Consider the following 21,870-nt stretch of genomic DNA (forward strand, 5'->3'; position numbering starts at 1 on the left):
CGAAGAGAACTAGGAACTTTCCCTTTGGAGGATGGATGTCCCACGTCGTGAAGAAGCTTGCAGAGGTGCTTCCGTGCAGAAAGACCGTAAACAAGCCTTGCTAGCTGCAAGGGTCACGGTTAGGGTTTTTGGATGCTGCTGTGGCCCAGGAGGGACCAGGATGTCGCCAATTGCGTGAGGAGACAGAGGGGGGCGCCCAGCAAGACAAGGAGCCCTCTCAGAAGCAAGCAGCACCCGCAGAAGTGCCGGAACAGGCACTACGAAGTGGAGTGAACTGGAGCTCACCCGAAGTCACAAAAGAAGGTCCCACGACGCCGGAGGACAACTCAGGAGGTCGTGCACTGCAGGTTAGAGTGTCGGGGACCCAGGCTTGGCTGTGCACAAAGGAAATCCTGGAAGAGTGCACAGGAGCCGGAGCAGCTGCAAATCACGCGGTACCCAGCAATGCAGTCTAGCGTGGGGAGGCAAGGACTTACCTCCGCCAAACTTGGACTGAAGAGTCACTAGACTGTGGGAGTCAGTTGGACAGAGTTGCTGAGTTCCAGGGACCATGCTCGTCGTGCTGAGAGGGGACCCAGAGGACCCGTGATGCAGTCTTTTGGTGCCTGCGGTTGCAGGGGGAAGATTCCGTCGACCCACGGGAGATTTCTTCAGAGCTTCTAGTGCAGAGAGGAGGCAGACTACCCCCACAGCATGCACCACCAGGAAAACAGTCGAGAAGGTGGCTGGATCAGCGTTACAAGGTCGCAGTAGTCGTCTTTGCTACTTTGTTGCAGTTTTGCAGGCTTCCAGAGCAGTCAGCGGTCGATTCCTTGGCAGAAGGTGAAGAGAGAGATGCAGAGGAACTCTGATGAGCTCTTGCATTCGTTATCTAAAGAATTCCCCAAAGCAGAGACCCTAAATAGCCAGAAAAGGAGGTTTGGCTACTTAGGAGAGAGGATAGGCTAGTAACACCTGTAGGAGCCTATCAGAAGGAGTCTCTGACGTCACCTGCTGGCACTGGCCACTCAGAGCAGTCCAGTGTGCCAGCAGCACCTCTGTTTCCAAGATGGCAGAGGTCTGGAGCACACTGGAGGAGCTCTGGGCACCTCCCAGGGGAAGTGCAGGTCAGGGGAGTGGTCACTCCCCTTTCCTTTGTCCAGTTTCGCGCCAGAGCAGGGCTGGGGGATCCCTGAACCGGTGTAGACTGGCTTATGCAGAAATGGGCACCATCTGTGCCCATGAAAGCATTTCTAGAGGCTGGGGGAGGCTACTCCTCACCAGCCCTAACACCTTTTTCCAAAGGGAGATGGTGTAACACCCTCTCTCTGAGGAAGTCCTTTGTTCTGCCTTCCTGGGCCAAGCCTGGCTGGACCCCAGGAGGGCAGAAACCTGTCTGAGGGGTTGGCAGCAGCTGCAGTGAAACCCCGGGAAAGGTAGTTTGGCAGTACTCGGGTCTGTGCTAGAGACTCGGGGGATCATGGAATTGTCTCCCCAATGCCAGAATGGCATTGGGGTGACAATTCCATGATCTTAGACATGTTACATGGCCATGTTCGGAGTTACCATTGTGACGCTATACATATGTTGTGACATATGTCTAGTGCACGCGTGTAATGTTGTCCCCGCACTCAAAGTCCGGGAAATTTGCCCTGAACAATGTGGGGGCACCTTGGCTAGTGCCAGGGTGCCCACACACCCAGTAACCTAGCACCCAACCTTTACCAGGTAAAGGTTAGACATATAGGTGACTTATAAGTTACTTAAGTGCAGTGGTAAATGGCTGTGAAATAACGTAGACGTTATTTCACTCAGGCTGCAATGGCAGGCCTGTGTAAGAATTGTCAGAGCTCCCTATGGGTGGCAAAAGAAATGCTGCAGCCCATAGGTATCTCCTGGAACCCCAATACCCTGGGTACCTCAGTACCATATACTAGGGAATTATAAGGGTGTTCCAGTATGCCAATGTAAATTGGTGAAATTGGTCACTAGCCTGTTAGTGACAATTTGAAAAGAAAGGAGAGAGCATAACCACTGAGGTTCTGGTTAGCAGAGCCTCAGTGAGACAGTCATAACACAGGTAACACATACAGGGCACACTTATGAGCACTGGGGCCCTGGCTGGCAGGGTCCCAGTGACACATACAACTAAAACAACATATATACAGTGAAATATGGGGGTAACATGCCAGGCAAGATGGTACTTTTATACAGTAATATCTTAGGAGACCAGAACCACATCTAGAGAGAAAACATACCTTGCAATGCTTCCTTGCGAGCCCGGTCCTGAACCTCCTTGTCATCAGCAGCAGGCTTATTTGTGTCCTGAGTGGTATCTGCAAAAGAACATAAAGGGTGAGCGCATGCTTGCAACCCCCTAAGACTCCGATAACAATCTTCATGACTAAGACTTATGAACCATCTGACACTTACAGGAGTTAACAATGTAAAACAACTCTGACTAACAAATAACTTTGACAACTCGCTCTACTAAAAAGTGCTAACAAGTACCGCCCGGTCTAAGGCGCATTGTAATTTGTGAAAGAATAGATCACCCAGATGAGATGAAGTAGAAATTGGATTCTCCCACAAAGACCAACTCTGCAGACTTTGAGTAATGTTTATGTTACACTATTCCAGTACAAGGTGCGCCACTATTTCTTCTGCTTGTTACTTATAGGACAGGCAATATTGCAGCATGTTACAATAGCGAGGTGGCACGTCCTGAGAATGCTGTGGCAAGGTACCTAGAGCAGAATACTCTTAATCTGTTGATCTAATGATTGTCTATGGTGCCATAACCAGACTGGCATCACATGCTGAGAAGTGTGACTGAGGATGGAGCATCCATCACTGGCCGTCTGGGTTGCCTCCACCTTTCTCTTCTATCTCAATGACATCCACTTCTAGTATCCCCTGGGGAAATCCTTTGGGCAGCGGAAAAAAGGTTGATAGTTCGGCACTTGTCAGACAAAACCCTGGATAATCCAGGTTAGTGCACAACCCGGAAAGTTCCCTGTGCTGCAAAAACAGCAGTAAAACACCCACGTACAGATGGAATTCAGTTACTTTGGGGATGTATGCGGAAGGGCTTCTTGGTTCCAACATGGCCTCATAGAACAGCCCATGGTTTGCTTAAAGCCTAATGTTTTCTGGTGAACCTGGAAGATGACATGGGGACAGGAACCCACTTCTTCACAGACAGGAATTTATGGCTGCTAAAGGCTATATATGTGAGGATGGGATTTAGATCCCAAATAACCAAGAGGCACCTTGACTAGAGGGAAAAGGAATTATAAGGGCCCATTTCTGAGTGTGAAAAATGCAAAACATGCCATGCAGGAATCAAGCAAGTAAAGCAAATTCATTTTCATTGGCAAATCAGGGGGCCTGACAGTTTACCAGTTATTCTTGCACCACAGATAAAACCAGTAGGTTGCTCATGGCATTGGCCTGTCTGAGTGGTATTTTATTTTAAGACCCAAAACACTTCGCTTACATGTCCTTGTGCAAAGAAATTGCTTCATGCTTCAAGAAAAGCTATCATAGCCACCTGTATATTTGTATTTGGGTCACTTCGACTGATCACAGGGTCACCTGAAACAGTGGGTGGACAAAACGTAATTGCAGGAGATAAGCAACAATGTGCACATAAAGGGCGTTAATGCACACAAATGACCTGATGCGTACTTTCATAAGTGCAAACTCAAAGTAACATCTCTGGAAGCAGTGTCCAGTCACGTGTCTAGGAGTGACATTACTCATTCTTAGAGGCCTGGAGAGAGCCATGACGCAGAACTAGCCAGATTTTCTGGTTCTGTAGTCTACAAATGAACTACTAGACCACATGGAAAGTACCTATGCTCTTGGTGTGTCGTCTGCTGCCTTCTGGCTCAGTGTTGATACATTTTCTAGTTCGTCTTCTAGACCTGTGGTTCCCAACCTGTGGTCCAGGGACCCCTGGGGGTCCGTGAAGTCTCCTCAGGTGGTCCGTGACTGCTTAGAAAATTAAATAATATTAACAGATAAGGTCCCCCTGTTTCAGTAATGACTCAGTAGGGGGTCCCCTGATTCCAATAATGATTCAGTGGGGGTCCCCAGGTTCCAGTAATGATAAAGTGGGGGTCCACAGAAGTCAAACGATTGGGAACCACTGTTCTAGAACACAACCCAGAATTTAGCTTTGTAGACCTTGGGCATGAAGGACATTGTCCAACTGAAGACAGAAAGCCAGTTGGACTGCAGCCACCTCACAAGCCACTAAGCATTAGTTGAGTGAGGTAAGTTTCAGGTAACAATTGATCCTATGAAAAATCACAGGAATAGTACTGGATACACCAACTGTCTTCCACTAAAGAAGAACACACTCAAGAACACTAGTAAACAATCAATACTTTTAGAATTCTTTTTTTTTTTTTTTTTAAACAAATCCTATTTTGGTGCACACAGTATGAATTGTAACACCAATACAGATAGAATGGTAGCTGCGCTGTCTACCAAACGTGTAAACAGAATAAAAATCCAACATATTTGCTGTACGATGTTATACCAATACTACCCTCATTCTTCTATTTCCATTCACTAAGCTGATCTTCGCACAAAAAGAAAAGCCTCAGTTGGTCTTCAGAGATGGTTCAAATACGCATACTTGTTTGCGCAACAAGGCCTGTGTTCAGTCTAATGTTGTAGCTCCATTGCTCAGTTTGTGACCAGCTCCTCACTCTTTTGTCCCTTAGATTGCTACCACTGCGGATGAATAGGAGATGGAGACATACCCACATGTACAGACCCCTTGTGGACTTGGCAACACTGGAGGACAGGCAAATTATCCTCACCTATAGGCTTGAGAGGGCCACAATCACAGAGCTGTGTGCCCAGTTGGAACCTGACCTGATATCTGCTATCAGTCATCCCACTGGGAACCCCCCTCTTGTGCAAGTGTGATCAGTACTCCATTTCCTGGCAACTGGTCCTTTCCAAGTGACAGTGGGCTTGGCAGCAGGAAGGTCACAGCTAATGTTCTCAATAGTGCTGACAAGAGTGTTGTCTGCCATCATAAAACACATGTGCAGCTACATTGTTTTCCCCCAGGTTGAGGATTTGGCCACAGTGAAGGTCGAGTTTTATGCAATGGGGTATATTCCCAACACAATTGAGGCAATTGATGGTACAAATATTACATTCGTCCCCCAATGGCAGAATAAACAGGTGTTCAGGAATCGTAAGAGTTTCCACTCCATGAATATTTAGATGGTGTGCTTGGCAGACCAGTACATCTCCCAAGTCAATGCTAAGTATCCTGGGTTGGTGCACAATGCCTTTGTCCTAAGGAATAGCAGCATTCCTAATGTGATGTCCCAACTAGAGGCACAGGGTGTGGCTACTATGTGAGCCTTGGTTCCCACCCAGTAGATGATGGTGTATGGTGTAAGCCATATCGGATAGTGTGTGGCTAAATGTTGTTCTTCAATATTTGCAGGTGACTCTGGTTACCCAAACCTATCATGGCTGCTGACCCCTGTGAGGAATGCCAGGACAAGGGCAGAAGAACGTTATAATGAGGCACCTGGGCGAACCAGAAGGATAAGTGAAAGGACCTTTGGCCTCCTAAAGGCCAGGTTCCGGTGCCTCCATCTAACAGGTGGATCCCTGTGCTACTAACCAAAGAAGGTCTGCCAGATAGTGGTGGCATGCTGCATGTTGCATAACCTGGCCCTCAGACGCCATGTCCCATTCCTGGAGGAGGCGGGAGATGCCAGTGTGCCAGTAGTAGACCCTGTGGACAGTGAGGATGAGGAGGCAGAGGATGAGGATGAGGACAACAGAACATATGTGATCCGACAATACTTCCAATGATACACAGGTAGGACAGTGTTACTTTACATTACGATGACTTTGGTTGTAATTTGTGTGGCAATGGCAAGCTGATATTTTCCACTTCTAAGCCCGCTTACTGCTCCCTCTGGCAATTCATTTGGCAGACGTTGGTGACCTGACATATACTCCTGGTGTGATCACTACAGCCAGCTACAGGTCATTAATCTATGCTCATTCTCTGTACAGTTGGTTTGCAATGTTTGTACCTGTTTCAATGAATACATATGTGATATACATGACATACTCCAAATGGTTTTTTTCAAAGGGTGTTTATTAAAGTGCTAATATATAGAGGGGCAAGTGCAATGGGATGGGCTGATGATGGAGGAAAGTCCAGGGTATTGTTCCAGTCCGTTTGTGGCGCAGGTGCAGTGTCCATGGGACATTGGTAGGGGAGCAATGGCAGTTCAGGGTGACAGAGTGGGACACAAGGGTGACAATCAGGAAAGTCTCATTTCCTGGCGGGGTCTTGGCAAGTGTCTCCGGTTTCTGTCTGGATCGCAGGGAACGTTTGCGTGGTGGTTCACCTTCTGCAGGGGAAGGGGTGCTGGTGGCCTGTGAGTCCTGTGGCAGGGCCTCCTGACCACAAGCAGCAGCGGAGGTAGAAGGCTGTTCAGATGTCTGGCTAGTGGCAGAGGCCTGCTGGTGTGACACTGCCTTACTCATAATGTTGGCCATGTCTGCCAGCACCCTTGCAATGGAGATCAGGGTGTTGTTAATGACCTGCAAGTCCTCCCTGATACCCTGGTACTGTCCCTCCTGCAGCCGCCTGTTCTCCTGCACGTTGTCCAGGATCTGGCCCATCGTGTCCTAGGAATATTGATAGGCTCCCCGGATCTCAGCGAGTGCCTCCTGGAGAGTCGGTTTCCTGGTCCTGTCCTCCTCCTGGCACACAGCAGTCCTCCCACTGTCCCTGTTGGCCTGTGCCTCTGTCCCCTATACCATGTGCCCACTGCCACTGACCACAGATCCTGGATTGTCTTGTATGTGAGGTGTGTCCTGGGGTCCCTGTAGAGGTGGACACACTGCTGATTGACGTGTCCTGGGGACAGAGGTATGGGTACGCTGGGTGGGTGCTGTGGTGGTGTTTCCAGATGCGGGAGGCTCTGTGGTGGTGTGCAACTGGGCCTGGGTAACCGGCTGTCCAGTGGTCCCTGATGGGCTAGGTTGGTCATCCAGATCCAGGCGACCAAAGCTGCTCTCATCACTGTGGGCCTCTTCAGTTGGGTGACTAGATAGTGCTGGCACCTCCTCTCCGCCGACATTGGCTGGGATACCTGTGGGGATGTAAATGGTGTGTTATGGTTTCTGTGTCTGACATATTGTACATCTGTGGATTTCGCTCTATGGTTGGATTTGCCCTGCCAGCTTTCACTAGTGTATGGTGGGATAGTTAATTCTCTATGGTGTGCATGCTTTAGTGATGAGTGTCCATGCGGGGTTGTGAGGGGTGTCGGTGCATTGGTACAGCATGCAGGGCTGGCCATTGGGATGAGTGGGTTGTGATGGTGGGGTGTTGTGGAGTGATGGGGGTAAAGGTATGTGATGGCATGCAGGTAGGGGGGTGATAATGACAGAGAGTTGACTTACCAGAGTCCAGTCCTCCTCCGACTCTGACCAGGTCCTCAGGATGCAGTATTGCCAAGACTTGCTCCTCCCATGCTGTGAGTTGTGGGGGAGGAGGTGGGGGTCCATCACCAGTCCTCTGTACAGCGTACTGGTGTCTTGCTGCAATTGAACTTACCTTCCCCCGTAGATCGTTCCACCTCTTCCTGAGGTCATCCCTAGTTCTTGGGTGCTGTCCCACGGCGTTGACCCTGTCCACGATTCTCCGCCATAGCTCCATCTTCCTAGCTATAGATATCTGCTGCACTTGTGCTCCAAGGAGTTGTGGCTCTACCCTGATGATTTCCTCCACCATGACCCTTAACTCCTCCTCTGTGAAATGGGGGTGTCTTTGTGGTGCCATGCGTGTTGTGTGTTGGTGAGGGTATGTTGGGTAATGTGTTGGGGTGTTTGATGTGGAGTGCGTTGGTGGTGTATAGGTGTGAATAGTGTGTGGTTCTAGTTGTGTCAGTGGTCTTGGTGTCTCTCTGCTGGCAATGGTTTGTAATCGTAGAGGGTTGTGGGTAATGTCAGTGGGTGTTTTATAGTGGTGTGGGTGTGGTGTGTGTATGGGTGTCAGGTGTGTGTTATTTGAATTGTTCAATGTGGTGTTGTTTTGTAGGTAGGTGTCCTTTGTGAGTGCGGTGGTATGTACCGCCAATGGTTTACTGCCGTTGAATGTCCGCTGTGGTGATTCGTGGGTCATAATGTGGTGGGCGTTGTTCTGTTGGCGTAATGGTGTGGGTTTTGATACTGCCAGTTTATCACTGACCTTTGGTCTGGCGGATTTGTGTATGTGGCTGAATACAGATGGATTGGTGTGTGTGTCATAATATGGTGAACGGATATCCACAGCTGCAGCGGTAATTTGGCGGCTGTCAGTGTGGCGGTAAGTGGGATTTACCACCAATGTCATAATGAGGGCCTAAATGTTCACATCAGCCTCCTTGAGCCTTCCAGATACCAAACTGCCCTTTTACAGTTGAGGGAGATGCTTCATCTCATGCTACTGACTGTGATTTGGTGCTGTCATCCTATCAGAGGACAAATGCAACATTTAGCCTTTTTACTCAGGCATTTCACCTAGGCTGAGGTGAACTTGGTGTACTATTGGTTATTGAGAGATTGTTTAAGGAATATCGATTATGCGATGGGTTCCAACGACAAGACCGAAATCGTGAACTTCAGGAAGAGCACTTCACGTGGGACTCCACTTGCTGGCCAACAGAGCTAGGACTGACACACCCCTACCATCCATACCAAGAAATTTTGTATCTTCATCAACTACAAACTTGTCATGACCACCCACGTCAATTCCGTCACCACCTCACGCTTCATACCCTAAAGATGCTGAGGAAGATTTTCAAATGGCTCCTAACTGGCACGCAAAAAAACGTCACTCACCCCATTGTCAGAAGCAAGTTGGACTACAGGAACACCCTCTATGCCAAGATCAAACTCCCCATACAAAAAGGAGCACAATTGAAACTTCTCACCCACACTTTCAAGGCACTGCATAACACTGGCCCAGCATACCTCAATCAATCTGCTTTTACCCTTCCAGACACCTCTGATTGTCCAGACTCCTAGTTGCACACATTTCACACATACAGAAAACAAGATCTGGTGGTCGACACTTCTCCTACATCACTCCTAAAGCATGTAACGACCTGCCACTATACATGAGAGCGTCCTCCTCACTTCTTGAATTCCACAAGAAGCTGAAGACCTGGATTTCCAAGTAGCTCCGCCAGGCCTTAAGTTTGGCTAGGCTCAAACCTGCTCAGCACCAGGATACCCTTCTCGGCGATAGTGCGCTCTACAAATCTGCATAACATACCATGTTCATCATTTCAAATGACCATCAGAATTTACATTTTTTGTAAAGCCTATCAGAGCTCTAACTCCACTACACCTGCGGTGGTGTTATATTTTCAGTTTTACACTCAACTACCAATAGCACAACCACTAGTAAGGCAGAAGCAGATGAAAACAGCTAGTCATACTTTTTAGGACAGAGAGCGGCTAAACTAAACACTAAAAACACAATTGCTTTAATAAAGACGGTCACCTTCCTTGTACAAGTGAAACAGAAGCTGAATAAATACTTATGGAAACAGGAACAGACAAGACGATGAAAAAAAGGACATATTCCTTTACCAGGGACATCTCTTTCACTAGCACTCTACATCTCTTCAAAACAAGCTGTTCTCTAGATACACCATGCCAAGACTGCAGGACATCTTATGGTAAAGAAAATAGCAGCTGCCCGACATAACTTCTGCTGTCAGTGTAATGGACAGATGTTCATCAGGATGTGTCTAACTGTGTTCAGGTACCATGTAGTGCAAGACATACCCCTTGCATGGATTTTTCAATGGAGCCACATGTTTGCAATGTATGGAATGGGTAAAACTCAATAGTGGAGGTGGATCTACTCACCAGCAAGAGTCATGTCTTTCCTTTAATGAACCTTCCAAGTGTATATGAGCTGCCCCATATTCTCCAGCAAAATATTATACTCATGCATGTTATCCTGAATATAGCTAATCATGGAACGTAATTCACAAATCTCTTCTGGTCTGTGCTTGCAACATTATAGACCCTGGAGGCACATTATCCATTAACTACAACCCACAAAATGATGGCCAAAACGAACGACTGAACCAGTTCCTAGGACAATACCTCTGTTATTTAACCGTGGCACAAGAAGAGGAATGGAGTGAGTATTTGTAGCTAACTAAATTTGAATACAACTCAGAACATGCAGCACTTTGTCTCACATTTCTACCACCCTAGACCTTTACCCATGCTCCACTGTTACGAGCATACACAGGAAACACCACTCAACTTTGCATTGTGCACTATGTACAGCCTGATTGGACCTTTAAAAAAACCCAAGGCTCAGTACAAGAAATTTGTAACACACATTGATCTTTAGCTTCTGCTTATGCTGTGGGTTGTCATTCCAGGCTATGCTTCCTCCTTTAAAACTTTTCCAAGATAAACATGTCTAGCTCCATACTTCAAGCATGTGCAAATGAAAGGGGGCAATTAAGATTTGGTAAGCAAAATACTGGATTCCCAATGAACCCTGGGATAAGTTCATGGGTTGAGAGAATAGTATGATTCTGAGAAGCGTTCATGGGAGTATGCAAGAGCCAACCTCATGCTTACTGCCTATTCCATACTTGCAATCCTGGAAAGTGAGGCTAGCCTCCACTGAGATGACAATACTTGAGGGCAGTCTATTGCCCATGTCCTTGTGACACAACACAGTCATCTAGAGTAATCCCAAATCCACCCAAGGCTCACAAAATGTGCGGACCAGTGGGGGCAGAAATCAGTCTCAAGTCTTGGGTGGTCTAAGAAGCTGTGTTGGTGAGGCAGTGGAGATGGACTGCTTTGGTGTACATAAGTGGCTCAACTGCACTGCACTCCATTACCCAGAGAATGGTGCTGCAGATACTTTGCAAGACCTTTGATTTACTTACTCCGTGGAAGACACCAAATCCCAGTAGCAATGTTGGCTGCCATAGGTATTTAAACTGCAGCCAATTGCCGACTGCCCTGCTAGTCAACAGAGAATTGATCATACAACAGATTGTGCAATATCTTAGGAGACCAGAACCACATCTAGAGAGAAAACATACCTTGCAATGCTTCCTTGCAATCAATTTCCTGAACCTCCTTGTCATCAGCAGCAGGCTTATTATTGTCCTGATTGGTATCTGCAAAAGAACATAAAGGATGAGCGCATGCTTGCAACCCCCTAAGACTCCGATAACAATCTTCATGACTAAGACTTATGAACCATCTGACACTTACAGGAATTAACAATGTAAAACAACTCTGACTAACAAATAACTTTGACAACTCGCTCTTCTAAAAAGTGCTAACAAATACCGTCCAGTCTAAGGCGCATTGTAATTTGTGAAAGAATAGATCACCCAGATGAGATGAAATAGAAATTTGATTCTCCCACAAAGACCAACTCTGTAGCCTTTGAGTAATGTTTATGTGTTACACTATTCCAGTACAAGGTGCGCCACTATTTCTTCTGCTTGTTACTTATAGGACAGGCAATATTGCAGCATGTTACAATAGCGAGGTGGCACGTCCTGAGAATGCTGTGGCAAGGTACCTAGAGCAGAATACTCTTAATCTGTTGATCTAATGATTGTCTATGGTGCCATAACCAGACTGGCATCACATGCTGAGAATTGTGACTGAGGATGGAGCATCCATCACTGGCCGTCTGGGTTGCCTCCACCTTTCTCTTCTGTCTCAATGATATCCACTTCTAGTATCCCCTGGGGAAATCCTTTGAGCAGCCGTAAAAAAGGTTGGTAGTTCGGCACTTGTCAAACAAAACCCTGGATAATCCAGGTTAGTGCACAACCCAGAAAGTTCCCTTTATTGCAAAAATTGCAGTAAAACACCCACGTACAGATGGAATTCAGTTACTTTGGGGATGCATGCGGAAGGGTTTTTTGTTCCAACATGGCCTCATAGAACAGCCCATGGTTTGCTTAAAGCCTAATGTTTTCTGGTGAACCTGGAAGATGACATGGGGACAGGAACCCACTGTAGGAAAGTACCATCTTGCCTGGCATGTTACCCCCATATTTCACTGTATATATGTTGTTTTAGTCTATGTGTCACTGGGACCCTGCCAGCCAGGGCCCCAGTACTCATAAGTGTGCCCTGTATGTGTTCCCTGTGTGATGCCTAACTGTCTCACTAAGGCTCTGCTAACCAGAACCTCAGTGGTTATGCTCTCTCTGCTTTCCAAATCTGTCACTAACAGGCTAGTGACTAAATTTACCAATTCACATTGGCATACTGGTACACCCATATAATTCCCTAGTATATGGTACTGAGGTACCCAGGGTATTGGGGTTCCAGGAGATCCCTATGGGCTGCAGCATTTCTTTTGCCACCCATATGGAGCTCTGGAGAATTCTTACACAGGCCTGCCAGTGCAGCCTGCGTAAAATAACGTCCACGTTATTTCACAGCCATTTACCACTGCACTTAAGTAACTTATAAGTCACCTATATGTCTAACCTTCACCTAGTGAAGGTTGGGTGCAAAGTTACTTAGTGTGTGGGCACCCTGGCACTAGCCAAGGTGCCCCCACATCGTTCAGGGCAAATTCTGCGGACTTTGTGAGTGCGGGGACACCATTACACGCGTGCACTGTACATAGGTCACTACCTATGTATAGCGTCACAATGGTAACTCCGAACATGGCCATGTAACATGTCTAAGATCATGGAATTGTCACCCCAATGCCATTCTGGTATTGGGGAGACAATTCCATGATCCCCTGAGTCTCTATCACAGACCCGGGTACTGCCAAACTGCCTTTCCCGGGGTTTCACTGCAGCTGCTGCCAACCCCTCAGACAGGTTTCTGCCCCCCTGGGGTCCAGCCAGGCTTGGCCCAGGAAGGCAGAACAAAGGACTTCCTCAGAGAGAGGGTGTTACACCCTCTCCCTTTGGAAATAGGTGTCAGGGCTGGGGAGGAGTAGCCTCCCCCAGCCTCTGGAAATGCTTTGATGGGCACAGATGGTGCCCATCTCTGCATAAGCCAGTCTACACCGGTTCAGGGATCCCCCAGCCCTGCTCTGGCGCGAAACTGGACAAAGGAAAGGGGAGTGACCACTCCCCTGACCTGCACCTCCCACGGGAGGTGCCCAGAGCTCCTCCAGTGTGCTCCAGACCTCTACCATCTTGGAAACAGAGGTGCTGCTGGCACACTGGACTGCTCTGAGTGGCCAGTGCCAGCAGGTGACATCAGAGACTCCTTCTGATAGGCTCTTACCTGTGTTGCTAGCCTATCCTCCTTCCTAGGTAGCCAAACCTCCTTTTCTGGCTATTTAGGGTCTCTGCATTGGGGATCTCACCAGATAACGAATGCAAGAGCTCATCAGAGTTCCTCTGCATCTCCCTCGTCACCTTCTGCCAAAGGATCGACCGCTGACTGCTCAGGACGACTGCAAAACCACAACTAAGTAGCTACTAGCAACCTTGTATCGCTTCATCCTGCTGGCTTTCCAGGTGGTGCATGCTCTGGGGGTAGCCTGCCTCCTCTCTGCACCAGGAGCTCTGAAGAAATCTCCCGTGGGTCGACGGAATCTTCCCCTTGCAACCGCAGGCACCAAAAGACTGCATCACTGGTCCTCTGGGTCCCCTCTCAGCACGAGTGTGGTCCCTGGAACCCAGCAACTCTGTCCAAGTGACTCCCACAGTACAGTGAGTCTTCAGTCCAAGTTTGGTGGAGGTAAGTCCTTACCTCCCTACGCTAGACTGCATTGCTGGGTACCGCGTGATTTGCAGCTGCTCCGGCTCCTGTGCACTCTTCTAGGATTTCCTTTGTGCACAGCCAAGCCTGGGTCCCCGACACTTTAACCTGCAGTGCACAACCTTCTGAGTTGTCCTCCGGCATCGTGGGACTCCCTTTTGTGACTTCGCATGGACTCCGGTTCACTCTTCGTCCAAGTGCCAGTTCAGGTACTTCTGCGGGTGCTGCCTGCTTCTGTGAGGGCTCTGTGACTTGCTGGGCGCCCCCCTCGGTCTCCTCTTCCAAGTGGCGACATCCTGGTCCCTCCTGGGCCACAGCAGCACCCAAAAACCTCTACCGCGACCCTTGCAGCTAGCAAGGCTTGTTTGCAGTCTTTCTGCGTGAGAATACCTCTGCAAGCTTCATCGCGACGTGGGACATCCATCCTCCAAAGGAGAAGTTCCTAGCTCTCTTCTTTCTTGCAGAACTCCAAGCTTCTTCCAACAGGTGGCAGCTTCCTTGCACCCTCAGCTGGCATTTCCTGGGCTCTTACCCACTCTCGACACTGTCGCGACTATTGGACTTGGTCCCCTTGTCTTGCAGGTACTCAGGTCTGGAAATCCACTGTTGTTGTATTGCTGGTGTTTGTTCTTCCTGCAGAATCCCCCTATCACGACGCCTGTGCTCTCTGGGGGTAGTAGGTGCACTTTACACCTACCTTTCAGGGTCTTGGGGTGGGGTGTTTTTCTAACCCTCACTGTTTTCTTACAGTCCCAGCGACCCTCTACAAGCTCACATAGGTTTGGGGTCCATTCATGGTTCGCATTCCACTTTTGGAGTATATGGTTTGTGTTGCCCCTATACCTATGTGCTCCTATTGCAATCTACTGTAACTTTTACATTGCTTGCATTACTTTTCTTGCTATTACCTGCATAATTTTGGTTTGTGTACATATATCTTGTGTATATATCTTATCCTCATACTGAGGGTACTCACTGAGATACTTTTGGCATATTGTCATAAAAATAAAGTACCTTTATTTTTAGTACTTCTGTGTATTGTGTTTTCTTACGATATTGTGCATATGTCACCAGTGGTATAGTAGGAGCTTTACATGTCTCCTAGTTCAGCCTAAGCTGCTTTGCCATAGCTACCTTCTATCAGCCTAAGCTGCTAGAAACAGCTCTTCTACACTAATAAGGGATAACTGGACCTGGCACAAGGTGTAAGTACCTCTGATACCCACTACAAGCAAGGCCAGCCTTCTACATTGGTGGCAGCGGTGGGATGGTAGGAGCTTTACATGTCTCCTAGTTCAGCCTAAGCTGCTTTGCCATAGCTACCTTCTATCGACCTAAGCTGCTGGAAACACCTCTTCTACACTGATAAGGGATAACTGGACCTGGCACAAGGTGTAAGTACCTCTGGTACCCACTACAAGCCAGGCCCGCCTCCTACATTGGTGGCAGCGCCTCCTACACCCACTTCTTCACAGACAGGAATTTATGGCTGCTAAAGACTATATATGTGAGGATGGGATTCAGATCACAAATAACGAAGAGGCACCTAGAGTAGAGGGAAAAGGAGTTATAAGGGCAAACATGCCATGCAGGAATCAAGCAAGTAAAGCAAATTCGTTTTCATTGGCAAATCAGGGTGTCTGACAGTTTACCAGTCATTCTTGTACCACAGATAAAACCAGTAGGTTTCTCTCTGTATTGGCCTGTCTGAGTGGTATTTTATCTTAAGACCCAAAACACTTCACTTACATGTCCTTGCGCAAAGAAATTGCTTCATGCTTCAAGAAAAGCTATCATAGCCACCTGTATATTTGTATTTGGGTCACTTCGACTGATCACAGGGACAGTGGGTGGCCAAAATGTAATTGCTGAAGATAAGCAACAATGTGCACATAAAGGGTGTTAATGCACACAAATGACCTGATGCGTAATTTCGTAAGTGCAAACTAAAACTAACATCTCTGGAAGCAGTGTCCAGTCACGTGACTAGGAGTGACATTACTCATTTTTAGAGGGCTGGAGAGAGCCAGGACGCAGAAGTAGCCAGATTTTCTGGTTCTGTAGTCTACAAATGAACTACTAGACCACATGGAAAGTACCTATCCTCTTGGTGTGTCGTCTGCTGCCTTCTGGCTCAGTTTTGATACATTTTCTAGTTCATCTTCTAGAACTGTGGTTCCCAACCTGTGGTGCAGGGACCCCCAGGGGTCAGTGAAGTCTCCTCAGGGGGTCTGTGACTGCTTAGAAAATTAAATAATATTAACTGATTAGGTCCCCAGGTTTCAGTAATGACTCAGTAGGGGGTCCCCTGATTCCAATAATGATTCAGTGGGGGTCCCCAGGTTCCAGTAATGATAACGTGGGGTCCACAGAAGTCAAAAGGTTGGGAACCACTGTTCTAGAACACAACCCAGAATTTGGCTTTGTAGACCTTTGGCATGAAGGACTTTGTCCAACTGAAGACAGAAAGCCAGTTGGACTGCAGCCACCTCACAAGCCACTAAGCATTAGTTGAGTGAGGTATGTTTCAGGTAACAATTGATCCTATGAGAAATCACAGGAATAGTACTGAATACACCAACTGTCTTCCATTAAAGAAGAACACACTCAAGAACACTAGTAAACAATTGATACTTTTAGAATTATTATATATATATTTTTTTTAATCCTATTTTGGTGCACACAGTATGAATTGTAACACCAATAAAGATAGAATGGTAGCTGCACTGTCTACAAAACGTGTAAACAGAATAAAAATCCGACATATTTGCTGTACGATGTTATACCAATACTACCCTCATTCTTCTATTTCCATTCACTAAGCTGATCTTCGCACAAAAAGAAAAGCCTCAGTTGGTCTTCAGAGATGGTTCACATACGCATACTTGTTTGCACAACAAGGCCTGTGTTTAGTCTAATGTTGTAGCTCCATTGCTCAGTTTGTGACCGGCTCCTCGCTCTTTTGTCTCTTACATTCCTACCGCTGTGGATGAATAGGAGATGGAGACATACCCACATGTACAGACCCTTGGTGGACTTGGCAACACCGGAGGACAGGCAAATTATCCTCACCTATAGGCTTGAGAGGGCCACAATCACAGAGCTGTGTGCCCAGTTGGAACCTGACCTGATAGCTGCTATCCGTCATCCCACTGGGAACCCCCCTCTTGTGCAAGTGTGATCAGTACTCCATTTCCTGGCAACTGGTCCTTTCCAAGTGACAGTGGGCTTGGCAGCAGGAAGGTCACAGCTAATGTTCTCAATAGTGCTGACAAGAGTGTTGTCTGCCCTCATAAAACACATGTGCAGCTACATTGTTTTCCCCCAGGTTGAGGATTTGGCCACAGTGAAGGTCGAGTTTTATGCAATGGGGTATATCCCCAACATAATTGAGGCAATTGATGGTACACATATTACATTCGTCCCCCAACAGCAGAATGAACAGGTGTTCAGGAATCGTAAGAGTTTCCACTCCATGAATATTCAGATGGTGCGCTTGGCGGACCAGTACATCTCCCAAGTCAATGCTAAGTATCCTGGGTTGGTGCACAATGCCTTTGTCCTAAGGAATAGCAGCATTCCTAATTTGATGTCCCAACTACAGAGGCACAGGGTGTGGCTAATAGGTGAGCCTTGGTTCCCACCCAGTAGATGTTGGTGTGTGGTGTGAACCATATCGGATAGTGTGTGGCTAAATGTTGTTCTTCAATATTTGCAGGTGACTCTGGTTACCCAAACCTATCATGGCTGCTGACCCCTGTGAGGAATGCCAGGACAAGGGCAGAAGAACGTTATAATGAGGCACTTGGGCGAACCAGAAGGATAAGTGAAAGGACCTTTGGGCTCCTGAAGGCCAGGTTCCGGTGCCTCCATCTAACAGGTGGATCCCTGTGCTACTAACCAAAGAAGGTCTGCCAGATAGTGGTGGCATGCTGCATGTTGCATAACCTGGCCCTCAGACGCCATGTCCCATTCCTGGAGGAGGCGGGAGATGCCAGTGTGCCAGTAGTAGACCCTGTGGACAGTGAGGATGAGGAGGCAGAGGATGAGGATGAGGACAACAGAACATATGTGATCCGACAATACTTCCAATGATACACAGGTAGGACAGTGTTACTTTACATTACAATGACTTTGGTTGTAATTTGTGTGGCAATGGCAAGCTGATATTTTCCACTTCTAAGCCCGCTTACTGCTCCCTCTGGCAATTCATTTGGCAGACGTTGGTGACCTGACATATACTCCTGGTGTGATCACTACAGCCAGCTACAGGTCATTAATCTATGCTCATTCTCTGTACAGTTGATTTGCAATGTTTGTACCCGTTTCAATGAATACATATGTGATATACATGACATACTCCAAATGGATTGTTCAAAGGGTGTTTATTAAAGTGCTAATATATAGAGGGGCAAGTGCAATGGGATGGGGTGATGATGGAGGAAAGTCCAGGGTATTGTTCCAGTCCGTTTGTGGCGCAGGTGCAGTGTCCATGGGACATTGGAAGGGGAGCAATGGCAGTTCAGGGTGACAGAGTGGGACACAAGGGTGACAATCAGGAAAGTCTCATTTCCTGGCGGGGTCTTGGCAAGTGTCTCTGGTTTCTGTTAGGATTGCAGGGAACGTTTGCGTGGTGGTTCACCTTCTGCACGGGGAGGGGTGCTGGTGGCCTGCGAGTCCTGTGGCGGGGCCTCCTGGGCACAACTGGCAGCGGAGGTAGAAGGCTGTTCAGATGTCTGGCTAGTGGCAGGGGCCCACAGTTGTGAGACTGCCTTCCTCCTAATGTTGGCCATGTCTGCCAGCACCCTTGAAATGGAGATGAGGATGTTGTTAATGGCCTGCAAGTCCTCCCTGATACCCCGGTACTGTGCCTCCTGCAGCCGCCTGTTCTCCTGCACATTTTCCAGGATCTGGCCCATCGTGTCCTAGGAATGTTGATAGGCTCCCCGGATCTCAGTGAGTGCCTCCTGGAGAGTCGGTTTCCTGGTCCTGTCCTCCTCCTGGCACACAGCAGTCCTCCCACTGTCCCTGTTGGCCTGTGCCTCTGTCCCCTGAACCGTGTGCCCACTGCCACTGACCACAGATCCCTGATTGTCTTGTGTGTGAGGTGTGGCCTGACGTCCCCGTAGAGGTGGGCACACTGCTGATTGACGTGTCCTGGGGACAGAGAAATGGGTACTCTGGGTGGGTGCTGTGGTGGGGTTTCCAGATGTGGGAGACTCTGTGGTGGTGTGCAACTGGGCCTGGGTAACCGGCTGTCCAGTGGTTCCTGATGGGCCAGGTTGGTCATCCAGATCCAGGCGACCACAGCTGCTCTCATCACTGTGGGCCTCTTCAGTTGGGTGACCAGATAGTGCTGGCACCTCCTCTCCGCTGACATTGGCTGGGATACCTGTGGGGATGTAAATGGTGTGTTATGGTTTCTGTGTCTGACATATTGTACATCTGTGGATTTCCCTCTATGGTTGGATTTGCCCTGACACCTTTCACTTGTGTGTGGTGGGATAGTTAATTCTCTATGGTGTGCATGCTTTAGTGATGAGTGTCCATGCAGGGCTGTGAGGGGTGTCCATGCATTGGTACAGCATGCAGGGCTGGGCACTGGGATGAGTGGGTTGTGATGGTGGGGTGTGTGGGATGTTGTGGAGTGATGGGGGTAAAGGTATGTGATGGCATGAAGGTAGGGGGTGATAATGGCAAAGAGTTGACTTACCAGAGTCCAGTCCTCCTCCGACTCTGGCCAGGTCCTCAGGATGCAGTATTGCGAAGACTTGCTCCTCCCATGCTGTGAGTTGTGGGGGAGGAAGTGGGGGTCCACCACCAGTCCTCTGTACAGCGAGCTGGTGTCTTGCTGCAATGGAACTTACCTTCCCCCGTAGATCGTTCCACCTCTTCCTGATGTCATCCCTAGTTCTTGGGTGCTGTCCCACAGCGTTGACCCTGTCCACGATTCTCCGCCATAGCTTGATCTTCCTAGCTATAGATAACTGCTGCACCTGTGCTCCAAGGAGTTGTGGGTCTACCCTGACGATTTCCTCCACCATGGCCCTTAACTCCTCCTCTGTGAAACGGGGGTGTCTTTGTGGTGCCATGGGTGTTGTGTGTTGGTGAGGGTATGTTGGGTAATGTGTTGGGGTGTGTGATGTGGAGTGCGTTAGTGGTGTATAGGTGTGAAAAGTGTGTGGTTCTAGTTGCGTCAGTGGTCTTGATGCCTCTCAGCTGGCAATGGTTTGTAATCGTAGAGGGTTGTGGGTAATGTGGGTGGGTGTTTTATAGTGGTGTGGTGTGTGTATGGGTGTCAGGTGTGTGTTGTTTGAATTGTCCAATGTGGTGTTGTATGTAGGTGTCCATTGTGAGTGCGGCGGTATGTACCGCCAATGGTTTACTGCCGTTGAATGTCCGCCGTGGTGATTCGTGGGTCATAATGTGGTGGGCGTTGTTCTGTTGGCGTAACGGTGTGGGTTTTGATACTGCCAGTTTATCACTGACCTTTGGTCTGGCGGATTTGTGTACGAGGCTGAATACTGACGGGTGTGTGTGTGTGTCATAATATGGTGAACGGATATCCGCAGCTGCGTTGGTAATTTGGCGGCTGTCAGTGTGGCGGTAAGTGGGATTTACCACCAATGTCATAATGAGGGCCTAAATGTTCACATCAGCATCCTTGAGCCTTCCAGATACCAAACCGCCCTTTTACAGTTGACGAAGATGCTTCATCTCATGCTACTGGCTGTGATTTGGTGCTGTCATCCTATCAGAGGACAAATGCAACATTTAGCCTTTTTACTCAGGAATTTCACCTAGGCTGAGGTGAACTTGGTGTACTATTGGTTATTGAGAGATTGTTTAAGGACTAGCGATTATGCGATGGGTTCCAACGACAAGACCGAAATCGTGAACTTCAGGAAGAGCACTTCATGTGGGACTCCACTTGCTGGCCAACAGAGCTAGGACTGACACACCCCTACCATCGACACCAAGAAATTTTGGATCTTCATCAACTACAAACTTGACATGACCACCTAAGTCAATTCTGTCGCCACCTCATGCTTCCTACCCTAAAGATGATGAGGAAGATTTTCAAATGGCTCCTAACTGGCACGCAAAAAAACCTCACTCACCCCATTGTCAGAAGCAAGTTGGACTACAGGAACACCCTCTATGCTAAGATCTAACTCCCCATACAAAAAGGAGCACAATTGAAACTTCTCACCCACACTTTCAAGGCACTGCATAACACTGGCCCAGCATACCTCAATCACATCTGCTTTTACCCTTCCGGACACCTCTGATTGTCCGGACTCATAGTTGCACACATTTCACACATACAGAAAACAAGATCTGGTGGTCGACACTTCTCCTACATCACTCCTAAAGCATGTAACGACCTGCCACTATACATAAGAGAGATCTCCTCACTTCTTGAATTCCACGAGAAGCTGAAGACCTGGATTTCCAAGTAGCTCCGCCAGGCCTTAAGTTTGGCTAGGCTCAAACCTGCTCAGCACCAGGATACCCTTCTCGGCGATAGTGCGCTCTACAAATCTGCATAACATACCATGTTCATCATTTCAAATGACCATCAGAATTTACATTTTTTGTAAAGACTATCAGAGGTCTAACTCCACGACAACGGCAGTGGTGTTTTATTTTCAGTTTTACACTCAACTACCAATAGCACAACAACTAGTAAGGCAGAAGCAGATGAAAACAGCTAGTCATACTTTTTAGGACTGAGAGCGGCTAAACTAAACACTGAAAACACAATTGCTTTAATAAAGACGGTCACCTTCCTTGTACAAGTGAAACAGAAGCTTGAATAAATACTTATGGATACAGGAACAGACAAGATGACGAAAAAAGGGCATATTCCTTTACCAGGGACATCTCTTTCACTAGCCCTCTACATCTCTTCAAAACAAGCTGTTTTCTAGATACATCATGCCAAGACTGCAGGACATCTTATGGTAAAGAAAATAGCAGCTGCCCGACAGAACTTCTGCAGCCAATGCAATGGACAGATGTTCATCAGGATGTGTCTACCTGTGCTCAGGTATCATGTAGTGCAAGACATAACCCTTGCATGGATTTTTCAATGGA

The 21,870-nt window shown here is 47.9% G+C and overlaps 1 protein-coding gene across 1 annotated transcript in view; it reads right to left on the minus strand.

Moving 5' to 3' along the window:
- LOC138281240 (uncharacterized) overlaps window positions 1-21,870 on the minus strand; it is a 128,714-nt gene that overhangs the window by 38,929 nt on the left and 67,915 nt on the right. Inside the window, exons 11-12 of the mRNA XM_069219561.1 lie at window positions 11,115-11,192; window positions 2,238-2,315 (exon numbers count right to left, since the gene is read on the minus strand). Coding sequence (XP_069075662.1) covers window positions 2,238-2,315; window positions 11,115-11,192 — 156 coding nt within the window. The remainder of the gene's footprint in view (window positions 1-2,237; window positions 2,316-11,114; window positions 11,193-21,870) is intronic.

The sequence above is a fragment of the Pleurodeles waltl genome, unplaced genomic scaffold (genome assembly GCF_031143425.1).
Source record: "Pleurodeles waltl isolate 20211129_DDA unplaced genomic scaffold, aPleWal1.hap1.20221129 scaffold_73, whole genome shotgun sequence".
Classification (NCBI taxonomy): Eukaryota; Metazoa; Chordata; class Amphibia; order Caudata; family Salamandridae; genus Pleurodeles; species Pleurodeles waltl.